Below are 21,084 nucleotides of genomic sequence, written 5' to 3' on the forward strand. Positions count from 1 at the left end.
TGGAGAAAAGCAATCATCATATATTTATGCTCTAGTTTGATTTCTCTGAAAAAAATTGGCCTTTCTCTATATTTTTTTAATGTTTATTATTTTGAGAGTGGGGAGGAGCAGAGAGAGAGGGAGAAACAGAGCCCGAAGCAGGCTCCAGGCTCTGAGCTGTCAGCACAGAGCCCGATCTGGGACTCGAACTCACAGGCATGAGCTGAAGTCGAATGCTTAACTGACTGAGACACCCAGGTGGCCATGACCTCTATATTAACGTACAAAACACAAAAGGGCTTTGGGGAAAGGGCAAAAATTTCCACTTAAAAGTTAAACATTTGGGTTTATTGACTTATAAAATAACTATGGGTCCTTAAATTTCATTTCGCCTGTGCATTTTTTAATGGACAATACTTGTATGTTTCTCTCTGTTCTCCATGATCCAGGTGGGAAAGCCAAAATCGCCAGAGCCAGAAGCAACCCTGATGTATCCATTTCGGGACAAAATGCCTGAAACCAACCAATTACATTTGCCAAATCTCAATTCTCAAGGTAAAACAAAAGAAATATTTTATTTTAACTCTGCCTGTTCTGCGGCCCATCTGCAGCAAAATATTCTTTATTTTAAAGGAAGATTACTTCCTTTATGTTAACATCCCTTTAGCCATGGTGTTTGTGAGAGTCAGTGGTGGCTGCATTAAGTAACTTCAGAATGGAAATCTGGGGGGCACCTGAGTGGCTCAGTCGGTTATGAGTCCGTCTTCAGCTCAGGTCATAATCTCACGGTTCGTGGGTTCGAGCCCCGCATTAGGCTCTGTTCTGACAGCTCAGAGCCTGGAGCCTGCTTCAGATTCTGTGTCTTCTTCTGTCTCTGACCCTCCCCGCTCATGCTCTATATTACTCTATCTCTCAAAAAAGAAATTTAAAAAAATTTTTTTAACAGAATGGAGATCTGGGATCGCACTATGTGGCCCAGCCAGAAACCCGGCTGCTGACAGTTTGGTCAGCCCAGCGCTGTAGGTGCAGTAGGGCCTACACAAGTGTTTGATACCTTAAAAAAATTTTTATTGGCTCCAAAATGTTTTTTTAATTACAAAATAAAAAACTAATAATTTTAATAAAAGTTTATCATATTAATAGTTATGTCAACTTAGTTAACTGTTAATTATCTCATCTCTATAAATACTCATTTCCTTTGACAATTTGACTGTTTTGCAAGAAAATCGGATTTTCTTACTACATAGTAATGCCTAGGTGTGCGTGATGATTACTGAGAAGTCATTCACAATCACAGGTTAAACGTGTTCTGCAAACTCCCCAGGTAACTCGTGGGCCGTGTAGGTTGTGAATTCACCCCTTTACACTTTAAGAGTTCCACTTGAATCCCTTTATCCTTGTGAGAAACGCAGGTGCCCACAACCACCGGAAAGGAGCCTTCGGATGTGAACAGGATGGGGGAGTGTCCTGAGAATTCCCTGCCTGTTCTGCAAAACACATAGACAACTGGGCATTACTGATGTGAGCTCTCTCTCCGGATGTGAAAACAGCTAGAGTTTAGGAGGCAAGAACTGTGAGGTTTCTTGTTGATCTTTTTAATGGCCTCTTCCTAGTATGCTTTATAGATTTATCAGCTCAGGCAAAGAGAAGATGGGATGGGGGCATTGTGGCTGGGGATTTATTTTTGCTTTTTTCTTTTCAAGGATGAGCAGCTATTTGGGGCCACAATTGGCCGCATCTGGGTTGGCTTTCTTTAGCCCTAGTTGATGCCTGGGAGATAAGGTGGGCTTTATTTGTATCACAGGAAGTACTTGGGAGGGAATTAATTAGTACATACACTGATGATCACTTGTTCCTTTATGTGGAAACAAGTTCAATACTGCCTTCAAAGCATTTGTTTTAAATTTGTCAGCCCTACTGTCCTGAAGGGAATTGACAAAAATAAAGTCTTATAACTGGGCCAGCGATTGACCATATTTAGACAGATTTTAATCCTGCCCTATTTCTACCACTTTTTAATTGTGTGGATAAGTAATATAGAGAGGAAGTAGATAGTTTAAGCCATCTTAATTCATTTTGTTGTCTCACATATTTTTACGTTCTGTTACCTGTCGTAATGCATTTCAATTTTGCAAAATGTGCTGCTAGTTAAGGGACTTTACATCGTGCTTGACCTAAGTTGAATGATAAAAAAAAAATAAACTTTAGTAGCACTAGAGAATTTCAAAGATCAGTCTTCAAGATAGAATTCCATTTGATGCACACTTGTTTGGTACTCTGGTTCACGGAAGCTGTAAATGACAGCTGCAGGCTCTGGAGACAGAATGCTTGGGTTTGAATTCTTGCTCATCTAGTTCGTAGCTGTGTGATCTTCTCCACCAAGTTCTCCTAATCTCTTTTTTTTCTTTTTTTTTTCTTAATTTTTTTTCTGAGAGAGAGAGAGAGAGAGAGAGAGAGCGTGAGCAGGGGAGGGTCAGAGAGAGAGGGAGATACAGAATCTGAAGCAGGCCCCAGGCTCTGAGCTAGCTGTCAGCACAGAGTCCGACGCAGGGCCGAACCCATGAACTGCGAGATCATGACCTGAGCCGAGTCAGACGATTAATCGACTGAGCCACCCAGGCGCCCCTCTCCTAATCTCTAATCATCACCTGTAAACTGTAAAATGGAAACAATAGTACCAACTTCATAGGAGCATTGGAAGAATTAAATGAGATAAACCAAAAAAGATGTTTAGATCAATACCGGGCCCAGAATAAGCACTTATAATTAATCGGGTAGTTTCAGAATAGTAGCAGTAGGGGAAGTACAGAGCAAGATGCCAGGCAATAATAAGTTAATCTTTTTTAAATTTATTTTTAAATGTAATGTAATGTATTTAAATATATTTGGGGCGGGGCGGGGGGGGGGGGAGAGAATCCCAAGCAGGTTCTGTGGTCAGTGCAGAGCCCAACACAGGGCTCGATCTCACAAACCATGAGATCATTACCTGAGCTGAAATCAAGAGTTGGATGCTTAACCCACTGAGCCACCCAGGTTCCCCAATAATAATCTAGTCTTAAATGCTTCTCTTAAAATAAGAATGGATATTATAAAGATACAGCTTTAAGCAGTAATTTTCAAATATGAGTACATGCCAGGGTTCCCTACAGGACTGGTTAAAACACAGGTCCCTGGGCTCCGCTCCTACAGTGTCTGAGTAGGTCTGGGCTGGGGCCAGAGTATTTGCATTTCTAACAAGTTCTCAAAGGTGATGTTGATTCTGGACATCCAGGGACCACACTTTGACTACCACTGACTTGAAGTATGTGTTTTAATTGCTCACCAAACACATTGTCAAGAGATAGAAAAATAACAGTAATAGTTGTTTAGAGTGAATAAATTCCTATCTTCAAGAAGAAAAGGTCTCTAATAAATGTAACCTGAGAAGACACAATTTGTCTTTAACTGGGAAGGGAGCGGGGGGAAGTATAGGGCTTCACCCAGCTATAAAAAGTCAGAGGGAGTGGGAGATACAGGTTTCCAGGTATGGAATGAATAAGTCACCGGATGAAAGGTACAGCTCAGAGAATCCAGTCAATGGTGCTGTGACAGCATTGTGTGTTGACAGATGGTGGCTACACTTGTGGTATGTGTATGTGCTATAGCATACTATATAGAGTTGTTGATCACTATGTTCTGCACGCAACTAATATTGTCTGTCAGTTGTACTTCCATTTAAAGGTAAAGGTCAGTGGAACTATGTAAGTGACTAGTCTGTGGTCACACATCAAGTCCAAAGAAGCTATACGTTTAGGATCAGGAATCTTGGAGCCATACCTAATACTGTCTCTCCTAGACGGTTATCTCTCTCTCATTTCTATAAACTCATATGCTTATAGACTGATTTACAGGCTACTGAAGATCTGTTGGTGCACCCTAATGATATTTCACAGATTCCCCTTAAGCGCGCGCACATAGACACACACACACACACGTGTGTACACACACACACACACACGTGTGTGCACACACACGTAAGGAGTCTTTTTAAATTAATATTTCTTTTACAATTTTAAATGTTTTTAATTTTATTTTTGAGAGAGACAGAGCATGAGCATGAGCATGAGCCGGGGAGGGGCAGAAAGAGAGGGCAGAATCCAAAGCAGGCTCCAGGCTCTGAGCTGTCAGCACAGAGCCCGACACAGGGCTCAAATTCACAAACCACGAGATCATGACCTGAGCCGAAGTCAGATGCTTAACCAACTGAGCCACCAGGTGCCCCATAAGTCATCTTTAAGTAATCCAAAAACATTCATAAAATACTTTTTAAGGTGACAGTTTTCCTTTTCTCAACTATCTCCCAGCAATTCAAAGATATATTAGTGTTTCGGGAAAATATGCACACATTTGAAAAACCGATGCCTTTGCACTGAGAATGATGTGAGAGTTGCCCAGGGCCCAGTTCAAGGATGTAAATGCTGTCCATGACCTTGCGTCTGTTTGATGCCACTACAATACAGATAGACATCTACACATCCTTTGTTACAAACATACATAACTTTGGCTGCAGACTTCCATACATATCCTTTATAAAGGATGGAAAAGATCATTAAACTCATCTCTGCCATCTTTTATACTTTCCCAGTGTTCTCCAAAAGTAATGTAAACATTTTGCTCTTGTAGAGCGTATCATCCTATCATTTGAGATTTAATATTCATTCTAACAGTATCACCGTTAAGTATGTGCCTATAAAATTTCACCCAACACCAAGGAAGACGAACAGTGGCAGGACCTGACCCATTTCTACTGGCTTTTGTCCATGTCTTCAGGTGTTGCATGCATTTTATTGAGATATTTTGTACTTTAGATTCACTTCGAGATTCTTATATCGACTACAGCCAAATGTCCGTTAGTACTTGGGAACATGGTTCTACTCAGTTTTCACCCCTGTTCTCATGGTTTTCTGTTTGTTCTGTTCTGCCATCCGATCTAGAGTCGCCTGGCACTGCCAGCGTTCCGCTTAGAGTTCAGAACTCTTGGCGACGTTCCCAGTTTTTCTCCCAGTCAGGTAAATTGCATACTGGGTAGCTGTATCTCTTCTGTGCAAAAATCCATGTTGGGGGCAGCCGATAATGTCTAGTACTCTTCTTCATTTCCAGTTTCAGAAAAAAACGCTTGTTTCTGACACACAGTTAGCAAAGAGCTAGTTCTTTGGTAACGGTACCAGTTATACTAAAATTGGAAGGAAATGCATAGAATTTCATTTTGATTTTGAAAATCTAAAGACATAATATTCAGCTCTTTCTTTTAAAAAAATAGTCATTCAAAATCATTTTTTTGTAATCTCTTTTTTTTTTTTTTTTTTTTTTGGAAACAAAGGATAGAAGCATTTGCTGGGAACTGGTAATGGTTCTCTTGTTAACTGTGTCCCTCTCTTTACTATCTGGATGGTGTCTGGCCTCTCCCTGTATGATAATTCTCCATGTCAGACAGTGAGGGTACCAGGCAAGCAAGCTGAATGCAAGGGGTATTAAAAACCAGCGCCTATAATTTTTGCTTCTTATAGCCTAGTACCTGGTGTTAATTGATGTGATCAATCATATTACACTGGTCATAACTCCTTTTGGTGATGGGTGCAAATTGCTTCAAGGGTCTGCTTTATTATGATCTTCTAATGCTCTTGGCTTACCAAAAAAAAATTCATCTAAGGCTGACATAGGAACCACACTCCACTCAGAGGATCAGAGAGAAATACTGTTAGCAGCTGCTTACATTGTGATCATTTTTTTTTCCTTTTCTTTCTTTCTGTACAGTGGATTCTCCAGGCAGTGAAAAGTCACCCGTAACGACTCCTGTAAGTAGCTGTGTGGTTTTAATTTATGAAGTATTTGATTTGCTTAAAGAGAATTCAACCAAAAGTGGACTCTAAATGATTATAAAAGAATAATTAAAAGTCATGTGTAATGCTACCAGGTGCAATGTGAGGAAAGACATGGTTTATCATTATACAGAGTGGTGATACTCCCAGAAACAAAATGGTAAGTGAGTTAGGAAAGTAAAATCTAATGAAGGTGACCATAGGAATTAATATTAAGATGTGCAGCTTTCAACATGATTGTTTAACCGAGGGCAGTACTTGAACATAGGATACTGTCGGCGGACATGGCACAGCCAAAACTCTCTGGGAGACCCACACTGCCCTTGTTCACTCCTTTTCACAATCAGTATCTTGAATAATATTAACTCTACGTTTAGTTTTCAATATTTTATTTCAATTATATTAAAAAAAAAAAGCACTTGCTAAACGTAAACATCAAGACACACGATGCTGTAGAACTTGCTTGCTGCTGAATTGTATGTGAACGCTCTCTGTAGACCTGACTTCTCTCTGAACTGAGTGTTCCCAGTGCTGGGCCTGACACCCCTGTTCACCCTCTGCAGTTCCCACGGGATTTGGAGACTGCCTCAATGGCACAATCGACTGTAGCATGTCCCCGGAAACACCGAGGAGTAGCCACATAATCACTGCTGTACCTCTGATTCCAGATTTACTAACATATGACCCTGAAGATGTTATATAACTTCTTTGGACCTTATGTTCCTTGATTATGCAATGAGATAATAATCCCTCCTTTCAGGATGTTGTGAGGTTTAATCGAAGTAATTACACGAAGCCTCTAACACAGTGCCTGATCCATGAACAAATCCTCCCCAGTGGCTGATCCAAAAGGCACACCATAGCCAATACAAAGTCTTTTTTTTATGTTTATTTATTTTTGAGAGAGAGAGTGTGTGTGTGTAAGTGGGAGAGAGGCAGAGAGAAAGGGAGGCAGAGGATCGGAAGTGGGCTCTGTGCTGACAGCAGAGAGGCCAATGCAGGGCTCAAACTCATGAACTATGCGGTCATACCCTAAGTTGAAGTCGGATGCTTAACTGACTCAGCCACCCCAGCGATCCCGCCAATACCAATTCTTATAAATTGTCTCACTATGGGAAGTCCTAAGTGCCTGTGCAGAATGGGGAAGGGTCACACAGCCCTCAGTATTTCCAGCCACATTCCAGAACTAGCAACCGTTTGTGCAGGCTCAGTCTCCAGCCAATACTAGGAATCTTGAGTTTCCCGGGAAGCTGAGTATACCGCTGGTGGGTGGGAGTGCCCAGAAGGATCCCAGAGCTGGCATCCATGACACATTAAGAGTATACGTAACACATTGGTTTCCATCTTAATTTACTTGAGAGACAAAAGTGTCACATCATTCTCGTACCCCTAGACAGGGGTGGAGGGGAAGGGTGCCCTGAAGAGATACGTTCTTATTTCTGGTTTATGAAAACTAGAGCAAGAAAGAAACAAATTACTGACCTATATAAGTGAATTCTCTGAAAACACCCACCCAAATTTGACATTCTTTCAATGATAGATAGCTCTTCGTAGAACAGAAAAGTGGGAGATATTTGAAAATAAAAGAAGCTTGAAAAGGAAGTAAGCATCAGATTTTATGCTTACCTCAATGGATCAGATCACTTTCAGTCAAACTTGCAGTGGCCTGCAGCTACGGGCTCAGAGTCTAGAAAGGGGGAAAGAAGGAGATGCATTACCCGGCCTTCATCCCATCCATTTATTCAACAAACATTTAGTGAAGGCCTAAAATTGCAAGGTCTTGGGATACTTAGGGAGATAAGGGGTCCTCTCTGCCCTTGAGGAAACTCCAGGCCAGAGGAAGGTACAGATTTGTAAACAGATAAATTATAGAACAAAGTGGGCTAAATGCTCTCCATTCTGACCTTCTCCAGCACCTTTTAGATCTCTTTTATGATAGTAATCACACTGCCTTCTGGTGTCATTTATGTACTGGTCACTCCTTCACAGCCACCCTCCCCACACACTCAGCTCTAAGCTCCGCAGGGCTGGGACCCTTGGCCAGCTGGTCTCCCCACCCGGCCATACTGGTGCTCAGCATATAGTCACCAAAGGAAGGACTGTGATCACTTTGCTTTCCCTTTTGTTTATCACACAAGTATCTTCCTCTTTATCTATCCTCCTCTGAAGATGCTCATTGTTTTTGTCTTCCTTTTTAACAAATATTCCCTATTTTCTTCTGTGCTCAATCTCCCTACCCCACACTTCTCCCTTCTGTCTGCTCATTCTTTACTTATTCTTGCAATGACTGCCTCATAAAATCTGAAAATTGAGTAATTCCTAATTGTTTTTCTTTTTCCCCCACTATTAGACTTTCCCCACAGGACTCCCTATGGCTTTGTTCACAGAACCACACCCTTTCCCCTAAAAGACAATGAAGGGCCATGCCTTTGAGAGGGGTTCTGAACACTTAAACACTTAGTTTTAGGAAAATGCCAAGTGGAGCCAACCTATAACACTGTTAATTCCTAATTTCCTATCTGGAATCCCATTTGCATGACATTTTATGGTCATCCAAAGAAATTTGGAAAATGGTGAATTATATACAATTAAATATCTTCAATAGCTTTTCACCTGCATAACATGTGAGAGCCTTTAATTTCCTAATTGCAGTATGAATCCCAAGAGCAGAGTATAGGAAATGCATTTCCCTACCTTATTTGCTCACCTTCCCTTGATTTTTTGTGGGTATCACCCTAACCATTTGAAGGCCCCACAGCAAGCGTACCAATGGAGGCTCACATGTCATGTGTCTAAATACATTAAAGTTATAAATATTTATCTTGTTATAAATCAAGTAATACCCATGGCCTGGCCTGCATTCCGAGCCTGGAGAAACTTCCCTGGGCCAGCCCAGCCTTTGTGCACCTAAGTGGTAGATCGGATCTGTTGCGGGCAGGACAGAGCCGAGGGTGAGCTGGCCCAGGTATCTTGGACAGTAACTAGATCCATCGAAGCCTCAGACAAAACAAACCCTGTCCAGCTTCTCAGGCAGCCCAGGTAGAGAGATTCTGTCTGTTCCCCACCCCACCCCAGCCTCATCTTGCTTTTTTCTCTCTAGATTCCCAGACACTTCTAAGTACTTTCCCAAACCACCCCATCAGAACAGAGGGAAGAGAAGAAGCACAGTTATTGGGGAACGTGGTTTTCTTTGGCACCTCTCCTGGATGTCGGGAGAGGCCAAGTTTAAACATGGCAGCCCCCACCCCTTTGGCCACTTTCCCAGAAGCCAGCTGTGATTTCTCTTCCCCTATGGACCTGCTCGGTCTTATATATTCTGTGACCCAGGTGCCCACTTCGATTCATGCATCCCTCTCCCATTATTGTCATTCATTCATTTGTTGCCAAACTCACAAAAATCTTAAAAAAAAAAAAAAAAGTCTTTAAGTTTGTGTGTTGGTTATGCAGGCTCCAGGGCAGGGACTCCCTCTTGTGTGAATCACAGGTGGTGCTGGTGGGCATTGGAGAGTTAAATAACCCACTTTAGGGACAACGGTGATGGAAAAGCAATCGCAGCATAAAAGGTGCATTCTACAGGGGGTGCCTCAGTGGTTCAGTCAGTTAAATGACTGGTTCAGGTCATGATCTCACAGTTCGTGAGTTCAAGCCACTTATTGGGCTCTGTGCTGACAGCTCAGAGCCTGGAGCCTGCTTCAGATTCTGTCCCCCTCTCCCTCCCTCTGCCCCTCCCCCACTTGACTATGTCTCTGTCTCTCTCTTTCAAAAATAAACAAACAGGGGCACCTGGGTGGCTCAGTCAGTTAAGCGTCCGAGTTCAGCTCAGGTCATGATCTCACAGTTCGTGGGTTTGAGCCCCACGTTGGGCTCTGTGCTGACAGCTAGCTCAGAGCCTGGAGCCTGCTTCAGATTCTGTGTCTCCCTCTCTCTCTGACCCTCCCCTGATCACGCTGTCTCACTCTCTCTCTCTCAGAAATAAAAATAAAAAATAAAAAATAAATAAAAATAAAATTCAAAAACAAACATTTTAAAAAAAGAAAAGATGCGTTGTATAGTATGGCAAACACCACTTCTCACACAATACAGTTCTGCTGAAGTAAGCAGTCCAATTTGCTTGGACCAGGATCCATATGCAGAATGAGTATCTCAGGCTTAGGAACGTGCATACATTTAAGAAATCACTTCTAAAAGAAATGAAGTCAAAGCCTTCCCATTACTTCATGTTTTCATGAGCTCCAAAAAGGTTCACAGAATCATACCAACTTCTTGGAAGTAAACCAAAGAGGAATTAGGATTAAAAAGTGGTTTCCAACGACAAAGAGGGTCTTTAAGATATGTGGAGGCTTCCACTTCCGCATGTCCGAGTGCCAGTCTGTAAGCTAATTGTGTCCCTTGCCCTGACCTGGCCTTGAGGACATGGCTTTGTTCTGATGGTGGTTTTATTTTTTAAGCAGTTTAAGTTCTGGGCCTGGGACCCAGAAGAGGAACGGCGGAGACAGGAAAAATGGCAACAGGCGCAGGAGCGTTTGCTCCAGGTAGGACGGGGCTTACCGCTTTGTTCTTTTCTGTTAGATGATGCTGTCATCATTACTGTTGTATGAAATAAATTTTTAACACACGAGAGCATAGAATTGGGTTCTTCTCAGAAGTCGGTGAGTCTAAGTCTGTTCACTCAGTACCCATGCAACAGAGTGTCCTGTGTCTAATTCCTCCTGCCAGAGTTTACACTGATGAACACAGTGAAAAAGCATGTCAACTTTAAAAATAAATCCAGTGGGGTACCTGGCTGGCTCAATCGGTAGAACATGTGACTCTTGATCTTGGGGTTGTGAGTTTGAGCCTCACGCTGGGTATAGAGATTACTTAAAAATAAAATCTAAAAAAAAAAAAAAAAATCCAAGTATTAGGGGCCAAACTATCCATTTATCACCTCCTTAGTTGCCAAATTCCAGTCTAAGTAGCAGCGGGGATGAATGATCAAAAAACTATTTGATAGCATACGTGTGAAATAAAATTTGGCCTGGGTCTTGTTCCTTAAGTAGAAATGTTTTGCTTCATCTTTGAGTAAAGGTTGCTCATTTTTAATTCTAGAAACTCCTGGGAGTAAATTTATCATGGTGCTACTTGATCCAAGCCAGTTTTGTAGAGTGATAAGGACTCAAAACCTAACCTGCTAATCTTAGAAACTAGCCTGAGTAACTTGCATGTGCCAAGAACTGACATATCTGTTGGTACTTGACATATCTAATCTAATCCTCATAAAACTCTTCAAAGTCTGTCTTATAGTCTCCATTTGCAACTGAAGAAACTAAGTTTGGGAGGGGAAGGGAGATGATGGGCATGGAGGAGGGCACTTGTGGGGATGAGCACTGGGTGTTATATGGAAACCAACTTGACAATAAACTATTAAAAAAAAGAAACTAAGTTTCAAAGACATTAAATTAATTGCTCAAGGTCACACAGCTAATAATTGTTGAGCCTGGTTGCAAATACAAGTCTTTATGACTTCAACTCTCATGTTCTTCCCACCATATTCCTACCAGTACTGATTTTACCAAAAGATCATGAAGGAAAAGAATGTTAATCTCACTAATTTTGATGACTTCAGGCTGCTGTATTTTACTCCTTTTTCCTTATCTTTTGGCTTTGACCCTCTTGGCTTAATTCCCAGGGGCTGGGAGCAGAGGCCAGTTTAGATAGTTAATTAATTATGGTGTGGCTTTAGGTCTGCCAGTTAACACTTTTTAGAATTGCACAGGATTAAATCTTTAACCCAAATTGCATGGGGATAAACATGTTAGTGAGCTCCCAGATTCAGCCAAGTCCCAGAGCTGTTGGGACTTTAGGTCCATTGGGAGACCCCAGACCAGCCCTGGCCATCTGCTATTCTCTTGGCACCCAGATGCACATTACCCAGCTAAGTGGTGAACGGCTAAGAGGCAGAAATTCCACAAAGAAGGCAAGCATGCTTCACGAGGTGGCACTCTGTCAATTACAGTCTCCAAGGTGGCCATGGTCGCAGGCGTAGACATACGTGTTATTCTGATCCCACCAAATTGTTACCCAGGGTGGCACCGCGGGATTGTGGGCTCTGGGGCAAGGTGTCCGTGCAAGCCTGCTGGTGTGTGCACGCGTGTGTATTGGGTATGCATGTGTGTATTCTGCTGTGTACACACGTGTATTCATTGCATGTGTGTTCACACATGTGTCCACACGTGTGTGCACGTGCTGGTGTGTGTACATGTGTGTGTTGGTTTGCACTCAGGTGGGTGTGTGTGTGTGTGTGTGTGTGTGGCATAGACGTACAGCATCTTTCACTCCCTCACTCAGTTCATCCTCCTGGTGAGAGGAGTATGTTGTGTGAGCTGCTGGAACGAGTAAGCCTAAGCTTTGCTTGTTTTACAGTTTTTGTTAAGTTTTAGGGTCTGTTTCCTCTCTTCAGAAAGGCCCCTAAAGGCTCTCTCAAAAACTTTATAAGATTAGGTTTTGATAACAAAATTTTTACCTGGCGTTAAAAGCTGGCCATGGGTTGACCAACAGTGGTTTTTCCAGAACATTAATAAGAACATCAGGCTCCAGACAGCCCTGGCAGAAGCCTTTTGCTCCTAAGATAATGACATAACAGGTAAAACCTGGAGGAAATCTCAGTGCCTTCCCAGCAAGATAGAAGCAGACTTGTTTTAGCCTCAGAGAGAAGATTGACAGTGATTAGACTAAAATATTTGACTGTGTGTGGTACACTTCAGCGATGTCTTTGTCTCTGTCATGTCATTCCCAAAACACCCAGGGGTGTCAGCTCTCATTTTAGGCACTAATTTTAATCTCCACTTATTCATGTCTTCTAGTCAGCTGTCCAAGGGGCTCACATTTTTAAAGCCATCCTTAATCAGGGTATTTTCTTTTTTTTCCCCAGAAGTGGTGACTAGTGTTGTATTGTTTCTGAAAACAGTAATGGCAGTTCTGATACTGAAGCCTTCTAATGGGCTGTTTAAAAGCTACTCCTAATTCAGAAGTTATTTAAACCTAAGAAGATTCCATTCCGGTAGAATGGCTACAAGCAAAGAGTAGTTCAGCTACTCAGCTAATTATCATCTTGTCCACTTTGGACCTTTCTTTTCTGCATCACCTGTCTTGTACACCCACAACGTTTATTGTTGTTGCTTTGTTGGTTGGTTTTTGTTTTCTCTTTTATCAGACTGTCTCAGGGGCAACGTATTTCTATTAGTGAAATGGCAACACTCATCTCTGAACGGCCCAATAGAAACAAACCATCAGTTTAACCTAACTCCCGGGACAAAAACCAAGTTAAGGAAGACCTTAGAATCAGGTAGTCTATCTTTTCTCTTTCCATAAGCAAATGTCTACTCATATATCTGAGGAACAATGCTATAACACACCAACTGCAGAAAGAATTGTTCTCTAATGGGATTTTTATGCTCCTCACATGTTTGAGCACTCCCCTTTTGTTGAGTGAATGGATTCAACTCAGAATGTTGCAACAAGAAGATAGTCTTGTGCATTGGGCTCTGTGCTGACTTCCAACTCAGAGCCTGGAGCCTATTTCAGAGTCTGTATCTCCCTCTCTCTCTGACCCTCCCCTGCTCACGCTCTCTCTCGCTCTCTCTCCTAGAAATAAATACAAATATTTTTTAAAAAGACAGTTTAAAAAAAAAAGAAGATAGTCTTGTGATATATTGTTCATGGTGGTTTCGAGGTGGGGAAGAAATGTCCCAGTGATGTACATATGCAATGGTCAGTTCAGGAACTATCTGTGGAAATTCTCTAACAGGAGAGATACCAGAAGGAACAGAACAAGCTGAAAGAAGAGTGGGAAAAGGCTCAGAAAGAGGTGGAAGAGGAGGAACGCAGATACTATGAGGAGGTAGGAAGTTTCCAAGAAGGAATTTAACTTGTAGTTTTGGTTCCTCGAATTCTCAGTGCTTTTTTTGTCTTTGGTACATGTATATATGTGGCTGTGTCTGATTCTCCTTACTCACAGCTGAGCCCCAGAGGGGCTCTTCCTTAAAGAGTCATATCCTATAGACTCTAAAAGACCACAGTCCCCCCAAGTACAGTTTGTGGTAAGGGCGTGTTGAGTCATGGTCAAGGGAGACAATATAATTTTATCTTTTCTCTACTCAGAGAGTCAGATTCTTGATTTACCTCAGAGAGATGACATGAAAGTAATTATTTGTGGGTTGGTTTGAGGAAAGCATGTTTGGTAGTAGCCAATTCATTTTGTGAGGATGATTTTGATGTGAGGCCAAGTGAATCCTTCCCTCTGCATTCACTATATGGTACTAGAGAAATTTGGAGGGAGGAGAATTTGGTTTTGTTTGTCTCATTTTCTTAAATGAACAAACCAGACCACATTAGAGAATTAGAAAGGAGCTACATTTAATGTATATTATCTAAAATTTGTTTATGATTAATCTTCTGAATTTATCCTTAATAATTTTTCTGCATAATCTTATCCCTAAAAGCATTTCTAATTAGGCTTCTTGAATCAGACTAAGTAATTCACAAAGACTTTGTTTTTCTAAATTAAATGCTAATTTCTAAATCATTGCCCATAGAAAGTGTTACCTGATATACATCTTTTAGAAAATAAGACCTTTTGTTTTTACCACACTGCTTCTTTGCACATAATTCCAATAATTTTTTCCTAAACTTCCTTACTGAAATTGTTCTCTTGACAAATATGATTTTCTATTTTTTCCCTTTCATTAATTCCTATTCTTCCCTTTAGGAGCGCAAAATAATTGAAGACACTGTGGTTCCATTTACTCTTTCTTCAAGTTCTGCAGACCAGCTGTCTATATCCTCCTCTGTGACTGAAGGCAGTGGGACAGTGGTGAGACCATAGATTAAAAGCAATTTGTGAGGGGTGGACCTGGGTGGCTCCATTGGTTGACTCTTAATTTTGGCTCAGGTCATGATCTCTGGGTCGTGGGTCTTAGCCCCACATCAGGCTCTGCACTGAGCATGGAGCCTGCTTAAGATTCTCTCTCTCTCCCTCTCTCTCTCTCCCCCTCTCTCTCCCCCTCTCTCCTCTCTCTCCCCCCTCTCTCTCTCCCTCTCCTCTCTCTCTCTCCCTCTCCTCTCTCTCTCCCTCTCCTCTATCTCTCTCCTCTCTCTCTCTCTCTCTCTTTCTCTCTCTTTCCCTTTCTCCCCCTCCCTTGTGTTCTCTCTCTCTCTAATTAAAGAAATAAAAATAAAAAATAAAAGCAATTTGTGACATGAATAAACCCAAATAGAAATACTAAACAACAAGGCCAAGTTTCCCACTGGTTTAAATCCAGGACTGGCTATTTCCCTGGAATCATGTCAACTACTATATGGCCATGGTACCCCATGGTGCTATAACTAGTTAGGCCACGGTAAAACTTCAGAGACATTTCCTAGGGAGCAGTGAAATCATTAATGGGGCCAGATCTGCTCCCACAGGCTACCAACCAAAGTCTCTCTGCACTGGCTGATAAGATGCTGATTAGTGGAGTCATGCGTTGGACTGTTCTTCTTACTCCCCACCACGCACTCCTTAAGTAGACATGTATTCCTGTCTGCCACACCATACGCTCCTTTGCACTGCATAGTAGTGGCAGGATGCCAACAATATGCTCTCCACCAGCCTCCAGGAAAGTTGCTTCTAACTCACTCTTCAAATTCCACACGAAATTTACATGTGTCTTCAAGAGCTAGAGAGAGCCTAGAAAGGCTGGTCTACCTCCATATCCTCCCAGTAAGATGGTGGAGGTACAGAAAAAAAGTCACACCAAGACTTGAATAGTCCGTAATATGTGTAAAAAAATAATAACTCATGGGCACTAGAAAGCCAAAACTCCTCTGACTTTATTTTGAAAGATGGGTTTTCTAACCAATTCTCTTTCATGATAACTTTCAAGAGAGATCCGGATCACACATTTATTTCAGATCATTGGAAATCAGTTACCAATCAGTTAAAATGGACAAGCTGTTTTCTTAATTGGAGGCAATGTGATTGAAAAAAATCTCCATGGCCAGAGATGAGTGTTGTCCAGTGTGTTTAAAAACTATATTTAATATTATCCTTGTTGTCGCCATTAGAATAAGATGGACTTGGAAAACTGCCGAGAGGAGGGGCAACAGATAAGACAAAAGAAACCACTCCAAGGGGACAGCAATGATTTATCGCTCAAGACCAGGGAAGGTCATCCACTGGAGGGAAAGGGCAGGTATGAACTGTATCAGGCTGTCTGTCTAAATGTGCAAAGCCAGGCTCTGCCCATTCACTCCCAGAAAGAGTACCCATTTCTAATGCAAATCATATTCAGCTTCAAAATTATCATTCCCGTAATGCATTACATATTGCTTAAACACATTCTAATAGCTCTGAAGTCAGTCTGAGTAAGGGGAGATAGTATAGATCATCCAAGGAACATGCTGTCAGTTCCAAGCTCCAAATCTAAATGTCATTCACCTGAAATGGTTAATGTGTCTGGAGGGAGAGAGTTTGAAATGAGGCCCTGAGGTCTTATCTGCTGTGGCTTTACTGGACTTTGCCACCACTATCCTCTGAGCTGTGAGAAGCTACATTTACTCTGGGTGACAACATAGGATAACTAACAAGTCGATTGATTGAGGATAGTCACCCCACCCCATGGGTTCCAGTATGTTCCATGGGAGATCAGAACAGGATACTCAAAACCCCATGGAGCACTCACAGCTAGCTCAAACTGGAGCAGAATCTAGATGCAGCCACGGGCTGTCGTGGGTTTATTGATGCCACCTTGTGCCTAACCTAGAAGGAACCCACAGTATCCCAGGAAGCTGGCAGTACCCTGCCACCAGCAAGTTCTTTATGAGACAGATGTTTGCCTCTGGGGCTCTGAGATATCAGAGTGATATTGGCAAGCATGCAGGCATGTGCATGTGTGCACACATACAAGCGTCAATATATACAACATGTGTATACACACACAGCATCCTCAGAGGGGCCCAAAGACATGAAAGGCTAAGTGTCATTTTCAGAGACGGTCGAATTTGAAAGTTTGGCTGGGAGCTGAGTTCTTCTAGTGAGATTTGCTCTGAGAATGCTCCCATGTCCGTCAGCTAGAAGACCGGGGGAATTGTGGCCATAGGAGCTTCAGGTCCAGGTCCAGAGTCTGCAGAACTCTGGAATATCACACCTGTTTCCAGTTAACACTTTTCAAAGGAACTTTCCAGTTTCATGCAACGAAAGCCACTAGTCAGGAATATCTGAATGATACTGCTAAGCATTATACATGGATTTTCACTGGTTCTCCCGACACTCCCTGTTATCTCCCAAAACTTGTCTTTCCCAGAAACCTTTTTAAACCTCCTCCATCTCTCCTTCCTTTGCATAAAGAAGGCACTGTAAGGCCAGTGAATTAGCCCGGGCTGCCCAAATCCTGTGTGGCCCAAGTGATTTCTGCAATAAGTCCTCTCTCATGACAGTCTGAGAGAGTCCGGTTAGCCCTGGCATCCCTTGATATTATTGGCAGAAGAGCTTTATAGACAGGGAGGTGGGGAAGACATCAGAAATAATGGTTTCCAAGTTTATGAAACAGGAATCACGAAAATGTGTAGCATTTTCCAGTATCTTAAGTCCACTTTAAATCTGGCTTAAAATGAAAAGAATAAATAAACATTTAGTTAGTCCCATTTCCGTTTTCATATTGTAACAGGTACTTCCATGCCCTAAGGGATAGGATACGTTTACTTCGGTTGCTTTCATTTCTGTTCTGAAATATGCTGGTTTATCTTAACAGCCTAACTCAAGGAGCCATGGCTCATACTAAGAGTCCTGTATCAAAAGGAATCCATCAGGACCATCAGCTGGATACAGAAACTGGAGCCCTACACTGTGGGATGAGCCCACAGCTAGCTCAGGGTAAGAAGGGTCTTTAACCCCAGTGATTAAATTATTGTAAGCCCCATAGCATGGTTCAGACAGATACGACGTCTGCTGGCTGCAAGCGTCTCCCGTAGCTTACGCTAAACGGCACAGTGAATAGACTCCCACCAGAGCGGGCCCATAGTCTATATGAGCTCCCTGTTAAGACCATGGCAGGCATTAACACATTAAAGAAAGGTGACATACAGAGCACAGGAGTGACCTTATTGAACACTAAGTGTATGTTCTTTACTTGGCCTCAGATCCATCCCAGAATCAACAGGTATCAAACCCACCAATGCACATTTTAGAAGATGTGAAGCCAAAAACCCTCCCTTTGGATAAAAGCATTAACCATCAGATGGAGTCTCCGAGTGAAAGGCGGAAGTGAGTAGCCAAATAAGATGCATGTGGAATTCCTTTTGTTTGTTCTTTCTTAACTTATTGACAAAGAACAGGAAAAATTGTGTGAGATGGCAAGATGTCAGCAGCATTTTTGTGCTTCTCTCCATTGACTATGAGTGACCAGATAACAAGTATTTCTGGATGTTTGAGACAGTCTTCTTGGCGAGTAAATATTCACTCTAATTTTTATCATTTTGTCAGAGCAAATTGTTTTTAACCCACAAATCTAAACACTGGGAAGAATTTGCAGGCCTGTTGCATTAGCAATTCATTTAAGTGAGTTAAATCGTCTCATAACCTGTTGACAAATGTTCTTTCAAGGAAAAAATGAAAGTTTTTCACTCATTTACATGTTCTCCCATTAAGTAACTACCCCAGGTTATATTCTCATTTTGTACAACGCTGTATTATTTTACAGTAAGAATAGTTCCTATCATTTTTGAAGCATTTCAATATATAATAGGCACTGTGTTGAAGGGTTTACATATCTCCCCTCATTTTTATATACATTAGTTCACCTAACTCTTCCAATAACTTTACTGGGTTATGGTTTCCATTTTACAGATGAGGACTTTGAGGCTCATCCAAAGGACTTGACTGGTTAAGTGGTAAAAGGTGTCAAAATGAAGCCATAGTTCCATGATAAGATCATATTTGGAGTAGAAGTTCTTATAATCAGTTCTTAAAACTAGACTCTACCTAGAACCAGACCACCACCAGAGTCAAATTTTAACTCTGCCACTTGCCTGCAGAAGACTTTGAGCAAGTGACTCAATCTTTCTCTGCTTCAGTTTCCTCATGTATAAAATGAGAATAATATTAGTACCTGCCTCATAGGGTTTGTTGCCTGGCAGATAGCAAATGTAAAGCTGTATAGTGCAGTTGGTGGTGGTGGTGATGCCAAATGACGGTGATGGTGATGATGATGGTGGTGATGATGACTTGTTTTAGAAATTCACCTTTTCACCTTAGTTTTCATGTTACACTTTTTTTTTCAATGTAGCATTTGACCCATTTCTCCTTTTCTCTTATATCTATCCAATTTTGTTTCTATATGTCCCAGCAACACTCAAAATCAATAGAAGGTCAAATCCCAAAGAAGTGATCATTATTGTTCCTGATTCCTGTGTGATTTTCAACCTTTTTTAGAGGCAATGTACTTATACTTTAGGGAATTACATGAAAAGCTGATACTCTGGAGAAGACACACTATCACTGAGGAGGGAAATTTGAGTGGCAGGGGCTCAGGGAGTTTTTCTGCAAATAGTTTGAAGACAGACAGACTCATGCTCCGTTCACTTCTGTGCTAGAGTTTCTCTTTTCTTCCTTCTTCCTGTGTTCTGTCCCTTTCTTTACAAATGAAATTAACTTTTGAAAAAATATTTATTTTTGAGAGAGAGAGAAAGTGGGGGTGAGTGGGAGAGAGAGAGAGAGAGACACAAAATCCCCAGCAGGCTCCACACTGTCAGCACAGAGCCCAATGCTGGGCTCGAACCCACAAATTGCAAGATCCTGACCTGAGCCAAAATTGAACGCTCAACCAACTGAGCCACCCAGGCACCCCATTTACAAATGAAGTTAACTTTTATTAATTTTTTAATTTTTTCAATGTTTATTATTTTTGAGAGAGAGAGAGACAGAGCAAGCACAGGAGGGGCAGAGACAGAGGAGACACGGAATCTGAAGCAGGCTCCAGGCTCTGAGCTGTCAGCACAGAGCCAACAGGGGGCTCAAACTCACGAGCTATAAGATCATGACCTGAGCCGAAGTCAGACATTCACCCCCCTGAGCCACCCAGGTGTCCCAAATGAAATTAACTTTTAATTTTTTTTTTACATTTATTTATTTTTGAGAGACAAAGAGAGACAGAGCATGAACAGGGGAGGGGCAGAGAGAAAAAGAGACACAGAATCTGAAGCAGGCTCCAGGATCTGAGCTAGCTGTCAGCACAGAGCCCAACGTGGGGCTCGAACCCATGAACTGTGAGATCATGACCAGAGCCATAGTCAGACACTCAACCCACTGAGCCACCGAGGTGCCCTGAAATTAACTTTTAAAAGGAAGAACCCAGAGGTACTTGGGTGGCTCAGTCGGTTAAGCTTCTGACTCTGAATTTCAGCTCAGGTCCCGATCTCATGTTTTGTGGAATCTGGCCCTGAGTCGGGCTTTGTGCTGACAGCATGGAGCCTGCTTGGGGTTCTCTCTCTCTCTCTCTTTCTCTTTCTCCCTCTCCCCGACTCATCCTCTCCCTCAAAATAAATAAGTAAACATTTATTTAAAAAGAACACACTAAAATTTTTAAAAATAATAATAATAAAAATAAAAGCAAGAGCCCAGACAAGGCTCATGTGCCACCACAGAGAGACGCTTAATTGCAGGCAAGAGCACCTATAAAAACACTGCGGTAGCTTCTGACTGGAGGCCATTCTGCCGTGCAGAAGTTCATGACATAGCAGTTATTAAATGTTTTGAACATCACTCTTGATCACATGGGTACCCATGGTGAATCTATTGGTGGGGGTAGAAGCCACCTTCCAGAAAATTACCTCCACTAACCTCCACCCCTTATCTCTGGGCTCCTTTCAGAGCTTTTCCCTGTATCCCTACTCATCCCTCCCCTCCCAGTGCATCCATAATTTTTATATCTAATTCAACATGCAATTTTTTTTTAATTTTTTATAGGGGCGCCTGGGTGGCTCAGTCGGTTAAGTGTCCAACTTCGGCTCAGGTCATGATCTCGCGGTTCATGGGTTCGAGCGCTGCATCAGGTTCTGTGCTGACAGCTCAGAGCCTGGAGCCTGTTTCAGATTCTATGGCTCCCTCTCTCTGCTCCACTCCCACTCATGCTCTGTCTTTCTCTGTCTCAAAAATAAATAAAAACTATTAAAATATTTTTTAATTGTTTTATAGTTGTTTTTTGTTTTTTTTTTTTTTTTTTTTTTTTTTTTT

The 21,084-nt window shown here is 41.9% G+C and overlaps 1 protein-coding gene across 4 annotated transcripts in view; it reads left to right on the top strand.

The window, feature by feature from the left end:
- The window catches only part of LIMCH1 (LIM and calponin homology domains 1), a 323,010-nt gene that overhangs the window by 289,608 nt on the left and 12,318 nt on the right, over positions 1-21,084 (top strand). For 3 of the 4 annotated variants that reach the window (XM_039227025.1, XM_039227026.1, XM_039227029.1), the window contains 8 exons: positions 429-534; positions 5,773-5,813; positions 10,289-10,369; positions 13,624-13,716; positions 14,584-14,688; positions 15,921-16,048; positions 17,606-17,727; positions 17,994-18,117. In XM_039227025.1, coding sequence (XP_039082956.1) covers positions 429-534; positions 5,773-5,813; positions 10,289-10,369; positions 13,624-13,716; positions 14,584-14,688; positions 15,921-16,048; positions 17,606-17,727; positions 17,994-18,117 — 800 coding nt within the window. Of the gene's footprint in view, positions 1-428; positions 535-5,772; positions 5,814-10,285; positions 10,370-13,623; positions 13,717-14,583; positions 14,689-15,920; positions 16,049-17,605; positions 17,728-17,993; positions 18,118-21,084 lie in introns of all 4 variants that reach the window. The other variant, XM_039227028.1, reaches the window with a different exon arrangement.

This window comes from Hyaena hyaena, unplaced genomic scaffold (assembly GCF_003009895.1).
Source record: "Hyaena hyaena isolate Hyena2069 unplaced genomic scaffold, ASM300989v1 scaffold_24, whole genome shotgun sequence".
NCBI classification, from domain to species: domain Eukaryota; kingdom Metazoa; phylum Chordata; class Mammalia; order Carnivora; family Hyaenidae; genus Hyaena; species Hyaena hyaena.